General features: G+C 43.3%; 1 protein-coding gene across 2 annotated transcripts in view; it reads left to right on the forward strand.

The window, feature by feature from the left end:
- Positions 1-6,038, forward strand: part of LOC132023296 (iron-sulfur cluster co-chaperone protein HscB-like) — a 6,976-nt gene extending 938 nt beyond the window's left edge. The window contains exons 2-5 of one of the 2 annotated variants that reach the window (XM_059408730.1): positions 964-1,060; positions 1,414-1,503; positions 2,084-2,228; positions 5,946-6,038. In XM_059408730.1, coding sequence (XP_059264713.1) covers positions 964-1,060; positions 1,414-1,503; positions 2,084-2,228; positions 5,946-6,013 — 400 coding nt within the window. In that variant the 3' untranslated portion in view covers positions 6,014-6,038. Of the gene's footprint in view, positions 1-963; positions 1,061-1,413; positions 1,509-2,083; positions 2,229-5,945 lie in introns of those variants that run through there. The other variant, XM_059408731.1, reaches the window with a different exon arrangement.
- The last annotated feature ends 854 nt before the right edge of the window (positions 6,039-6,892 follow it).

Consider the following 6,892-nt stretch of genomic DNA (forward strand, 5'->3'; position numbering starts at 1 on the left):
AGCCCGATGCGGGGCTCGATCCCAGGACCCTGGATCATGACCTGAGCAGAGGCTTTAACCCACTCAGCCACCCAGGCGCCGCTGGGTTGAGACTTTTAAGAAAGGCGTACTGAGGTGCTGTCCAAAATAAGGGAGTTGAGGAGCTTCCAGGTTTGTGAACACGTGGAGATGGAAGAGTAGTGTGCCTGGAGAAGGCTTGGAAGCTTCCCGCCCTTTCACCCGTGCATGTTTTCCATGTGGTTGTTCCTGAGTTACATCCTTTTATAATAAAATAAATCTAGTAAGAAAAACAGAGTGGGGTGTAATAGCACCGGAAAACCTAATACTGTGGGCTGAGCCTAAGGGAGAAATGAGAACTGGAGGGAGAGTGTCAGAAGTGGCTGTTTTTCCGGTTTTCCTCCGAACCTCAAGGAGCTTGGAGAGGTGTTGAAATTTCAGCAGAGCTAAACTGCTAAGACAGGGAAGGCTCTGGGAATGGAAAGCGAAAGGAACTGGGTTAAAATAAAATGAGAGGCGAAGATGACTTGGGCTTTCAAAATACAGGGTAGGATTCCGGAATGGTCCTTCCCCTTAACTCTGGGATTGGTGCCTACCAGTCATTCCGCATTTATAATGTGCTGCCCTGACACTATCCTTTAAGTTCTGCAAACGTGCCAATCGTGTCCGCACCTCAGAGACTTTGCATGTTCACTCTGCCTCTTGATGACTTTTTTTCTCTGATCTTTATTTTTCTCTGATCTTTGTTTATTTTTCATCATTATTTAGGTCTCAGCTCAAATGTCATTTCTTTGTCCATGACATTTACCATTTTCTCTGACCCTGTTTTCTTTTCCTTCACAGACCTTTTTGAAATTCTCTCTCCATGTTTATTCCATTTACCCCTGTGAGAAGAGGAACCAGACCCATAGTACACAAATCTATAAATATTTGGTACATGAATTTTATATCCCAATTTCCTTACAGCAACCGTGCCTTCAGAGTTGACACAGCAAAGCTTCAGACTAGGTACCAGGAACTACAGCGTCTTGTCCACCCTGATTTCTTCAGCCAGAGGTCTCAGGTAGCCTATTGTCCACCCCTAATCATACCCAAACACTAGTGTACACAGGGTGGGTGGCAGTGGCCTTGTGGTGATGTGATTATGAGAGACAGAGCTAAACAACCAGCTCCACCCTGGGACAGCCTGACCCCGGCTAGTAGTTAGGCCCTGAACCTGCCTTGCACTCACAACTTTTACCTGACTTCCCAGAAGAATTAGAACCCACTGGTTGAGAACGAAGACAGCTCATCCCACACCAGTTCTACCTAGGAGATTTCCTTAGTTGTCTGCCCATCCATATTTTATTAAAGAGTTTGGGAATGTAATGTGGCTAATTTGGATGGTAATGAGATTATCTTCATCTCCACTTACAGACTGAAAAGGACTTCTCAGAGAAGCATTCAACCCTGGTGAATGATGCCTATAAGACCCTTCTGGCTCCCCTGAGCAGGGGACTATACCTTGTAAGGTGATTTCCCAATCCTTCTATGTGTGACTACATGGTATCCATTGGGCTGAGGGACAACTGCTGCCCTGTATTCAGCGGAAGAGTGCTTGCGACCTGAGCTAGTCTAGGGACCCAAAGATAATTAGCCTTGAATGAGAATAGTTTTCTCTGAGTATTTGTATATCTTACTTGCCAAAGTGCATTTTTTTTGTACCACTTTCTGTAAATTTCAGGGATTGGATGGTGATAGCGTTCTGGAAAGAGTAATTTTGGCATTTTTTGTGTGGAAGGGAAGAGTTTAGCACCTTAGAATTTTAGGATTTAATAGAGCCTTTACAGATACCTAATTCAGTCTCCCAAGTGGAGAAACAACTCCCCGGGGTCACACAGTTCCAGGTAGCAGAAAGGAATCCTGTCCCAGCACTCCTGTCTCAGGGTAACTTTCCCATACCCTACCTTTACATTCTCACTATTGAGACAGTTCAAGTTTTGATTTTTAATGAATCATATTCTGTTATATTCTGTAAGTAGGATTTATTACTTTAGCCACAGTCTCTTCAATCAACCTTACTTTTGTCTGCTTTATGTCCCAATAGCTAAAGCTCCATGGAGTAGAGATTCCTGAAGGGACAGATTATGAAATGGACAGGCAGTTCCTCATGGAAATAATGGAAATCAATGAAAAACTTGCAGAAGCTCAAAGTGAAGCTGCCATGAAAGAGATTGAATCTATTGTCAGAGGTAAAAGATAAAATACTACTGAATGCATTTTATTGCTGTTTTGAGTACATGTCCAAGGTTAAATGAAAAATGAATATAAAGACTACATATAGGTCATCATAATGATTCAGGGAGTATTTTTTTTCTTGGTGATACTGAAACCAGTTTTGTCTGGAGGTTAGACTTGCAGCATCTCTAACCTTCCAGAAGGCAGCCTTAAACCAAGAACATCATAATATTTTGCAGATTAAAATCCTCCTTCCTACCCATGAAATCATTTAGATGTTATTATTGTCCCTGACAAGAATAATTAGGCCTTAGAAGTTCATTGAAATGCTCAAGGTCACATTGCAGAGCAAAGATTGAAAAACTGACTTCTGATCGCATATTGCTTTGTTTTCTGCTTTATTTCACACTATATCAGTCAGGGTTCTCCAGAGAAACAGAACCGATAGTATACATGTATATATGTAGAGAGAGAGAAAGAGAGAGAGAGAGAAACCTATTTTAAGGAATTGGCTCACAGAATTGTGAGGGCTAACAAGTCTAAAATATGTCAGGCAGACCAGTAGGCTGGAAACTCAAGCAGGCTTCTGTGCCCACGTTATCCAAGCTAATCTTTACTTAAAGTGAGCTGGTTATAGATGTCAATCACATCTACAAAATACCTTCACAGCTGTATCTAGACTAGCATTTGACTGAACAGCTGGGCCCAACCAAGATGACACATAAAATTAACCATGCCACATAGAAAAAGTTCCACATTCTCGCTCCAATTGTATGCACATATGTACTTTCACAAATATTTGGCATGCCCACTGTGTAGCAAGCATTGTGCAAACATAGTGAACAAGAAAGACATGGTCCATGTCTTCATGGAGTTTATATATTCCAACACAGTGAATCCAAAATGGAATTCATGAGCCTCTCCCCTCCTCCTAAAACAAAACAACCACAACCTATTCCTCTGCTGATGTTTTCTAAGTGAATGACACCATCCAGTTGCACAAGTCCAAAAAACACACTGAGGAGGTGGGGGGTTTTTTGTTGATTTTAAATATTTTATTTATTTGACACAGAGAAAGAGATCACAAGTAGGCAGAGAGGCAGGCAGAGAGAGAGGAGGAAGCAGGCTCCCTGCTGAGCAGAGAGTCCGATGCGGGGCTCAGTCCCAGGGCCCTGAGATTATGACCCAAACTGAAGGCAGATGCTTAACCCACTGAGCCACCCAGGCGCCGCTGAGGGGGTGTTTTTAAAAACTTGTCCTCCCTTACCCCCATAGGCAGTCATCACCAAATCCTTAAATGCTGATCTTCTAAATGTGTCCTAAATCTGTCTGTCTGCACCACCAGCACCCTGTTCCAAGCTGCTGTTCTTTCTCACCTGGATAGCTATAATAGCTCCACACTGGTCTAGCTATACCTTCCTTCGAATATATTCCTACACTGTCACTTATGAGAGCTTTTGAAACCCAAATCTAATCTTTACCTGGGTTTTAATCTTTACCTAGGTTATCCTAGGTAACCTTTAAGTTTTAAAGTTGCTTTAAAACTTTAAGTGGCTTCTCACTGCTCTCAGGTTAAAGACCAAAGTCTTTAGTATGGCTTACAAGGCCCGGTATAGTCTGAACTCCTCTTCCTCCCATTTGCCTGTCCACTCTAGCCACACAGGCCATTTCTAGTTCTTCATCTCTTCTAAGCACCTTTCTACCCTAGGGCCATTGCACATGCTGTTCTTCTGCTTAAAATCCTCTCCTTCCTCTAGTGAATTCTTCCTCTACCCGATCTAGGGGCAGTCAGCACTTCCTCAGAGAACCTCTTTATTGATAACATTTTGGCAGTGGGTATCTCTCCCTTATAGGACTAATCACAGTTATAACCTTACTGTTTCACATGAGATTATTTGACCAATGTTAACCTCCCTCCCTCCTTAGACTGAAAATCCATAGAAGCAGAGACTTTCTGCTCAGCCCATGTACATAGTGTATATAACACGGGCTCAGTAAATAAACTGAGTAAATAATGAAAAAGGAAGCTAAAATCAGTAAAATGGGGGTTTGGGGGTTAGTCTATCAATTAGGGATGTATCAACAGCCTTAAGGCTGGGTGGTGTTGGACGAAGACCTCAAGGTTCACAGTCAAAAATCCTCTGCACAGCTGTGGAAGACAGAGGAACATGATCTGCTGTGAGGGGGTCTCGAGTGCAGTGTTAACACTGCCATTGACTTTGCATGTGACCTTGAGCAAACGACTTCATCCCTCTGAGCCTCAGTTTCCTCATCAGTAAAATGGAGATAACATTAGTACTGGTTGTTGCAAGGATTAAGTTAAATCAAATAAAACATGCACTCGGGCACATAAAATAGTGCCTGACCCATAGCAGGTGCTCCGTCACTGGTGGGGGTTGTTCTAGCCCTATAGTGAATGTCTGGTTTTGGACAGGTCACTGACCTTCATTTAGATTAATTCCTAAGTTTCCTCCCATATAGGCATGTGCTAAGACCTAAAGTAAGCAAATATTCAAGGGCATAGAGCTGGTTAGATCTGGGCAGAACTTCTGAGCCTCTAGACTCCTCATCCAGTGTTTTGTCAACACTATGTTGCTAGTTTCTCACCACTGTCTAGGAGTCTATAGATAGGGCCTGCTCCCAGCTCCTCCACTCAACCAACCATATGAGCAGGGCCGTCTCCCAACATCTCCCAACACCTCCGCCTACAATGGAGTTATAATGTATTTGAAAGTGCTTTGAAAGCAAGCAACCTAGAAGTGATGGATACTTTTTATATCTGGAAAACACACTTACAGTAAAATTCTTCATTTCCTAATGAAGATATAGCAGAAACAGGAGGTAGCTGCTCCTTTACGTTATCTGGCATCTTCTCTCTTACGGCACCATAGGATCTAAATGTTTCATTTTCCTGGGAGGCTGTGTAAGTTGCAAGTGGTTATCTGAAACATTGTGATGCCCACAGGCAATCCCAGCTTGCTAATTTTCTACCTATAAGCTAAAAAATTCATACTGCTTGGTGGAGATAATCAAAGCATTTCCTTATCCTTTTTTTTTTTTTTTTTTTAATGATTGTATAGCCATTTTACAAGCCTTAGTGATTGCCCCTCAGACGTTACAGAGTAGAAAAACAACACTGCCCTAAACAGAAGCTGCCGGGGAGCCTGGGTGGCTCAGTCTGTTGAGTACATGACTCTTGGTTTCAGCTCAGGTCATGATCTCAGGGTTGTGGGACTGAGCCTGGAGTCAGGCTTTGCACTCAGTAGGAAGTCTAATTGAGATTCCCTCTCTCTCCCTCTGCTCCTCCCCTGGGCACATGCATTCATCCTCTCTCTCTCTCAAATAAAAGCAAATAAATTAAAACACAGCTGCCGTCTTGGGACATGTGGACACAGGGCTTATGAGGCCTCACCTGGAATCTAAGCTCACTATTGTGTTGTGCTGAAACCAGCTATAAAGTGTTATCTTCAAGGGACGCCTGGGTGGCTCCGTCAGTTAAGCCACTGCCTTCGTCTCAGGTCATGATCCTGGGGTCGTGGGATCGAGTCCTGCATTGGGCTCCTTGTCCAGCAGGGAACCTGCTTCTCTCTCTGCCTCTGCCTGCCTCTTTGTCTGCTTGTGCTTTCTCTCTGACAAAGAAATAAATAAAATCTTTTTTAAAAAAAACGTGTTATCTTCACATCTCAAGTCTGTATAAATAGAAAAATTAAGATAGTGATTTTCTCTTTCAGCTAAACAGAAAGAACTGACTGACAATGTGAGCAGAGCTTTTGAACAAGGTACTTTCTTCATTTCTTGACTTTCTTAAATATGGAAAGAAACTGTAAGCACTGAGGTGTGACCATCGATTGAATAAGTAACTGTTATATACTCATCCTATAATAAGTACGTAGGGAGCTATAAAATATAGGCAAGTGGACATTTCTCCCTTCAAGGATTCACAGCCTTGCTGGAGAAATAAGTTCTGCCAAAAACCATGAAGAGGCAAGTAGGAGAAGTTAAGGTACGGGATGTAGGCTGAAGCCAACACAAGCAGATCCTGAGGGCAAGGCTGCATAGTTGACATCTGGCAAAGCCTGCACGCCCCTTTCCTCTGCAAAGCCCAGAAGGAGAAGCCCATGGCAGAGCTGTGCCCAAACTTCCTGGTCCCCATTGCTCCTGGCTTTCAGCTGGAAGAGATTCAGTCTATTTCTGGCTATTTTGAAGTAAGAACAGTCTTTTTCTCCATCCCAGACTTGTGCCACCCCTCAAATACAGGAGTAATGGGCCCTTGGGCTGAAGGATCATTTGACTGCAGGAAGCAAAAGGCCACTCAGGCTAGCCCAGATAAAAAGGACGTTATTATAAAGAATTAGGACTAGCTCCCCAAATCCAAAAAAAAAGTCCCTGTGAGGATTATAGTATACAGTGGGATAAGAGCTCTTCTGGGACAAAGCCTTGGAGCCAGAAAGCAGTCTGGAACCAAGCTGTGGACCAGGACTCAATGCCTCTCAAGTTTCATTCTATCCTCTTCTCACTATAAACCAGTTCCATCCACTTCCTCATTAGTGTACAGTGCTCCAAAGTGGCCTCCCGCACTGGGTGACTTCTTAGTTCACCTAGGTCCATTACCTAATAAGTACAAGGACTTTGGGCGCCTGGGTGGCTCAGTGGGTTAAGCCGCTGCCTTCGGCTCAGG

The sequence above is a fragment of the Mustela nigripes genome, chromosome 8 (genome assembly GCF_022355385.1).
Source record: "Mustela nigripes isolate SB6536 chromosome 8, MUSNIG.SB6536, whole genome shotgun sequence".
Classification (NCBI taxonomy): domain Eukaryota; kingdom Metazoa; phylum Chordata; class Mammalia; order Carnivora; family Mustelidae; genus Mustela; species Mustela nigripes.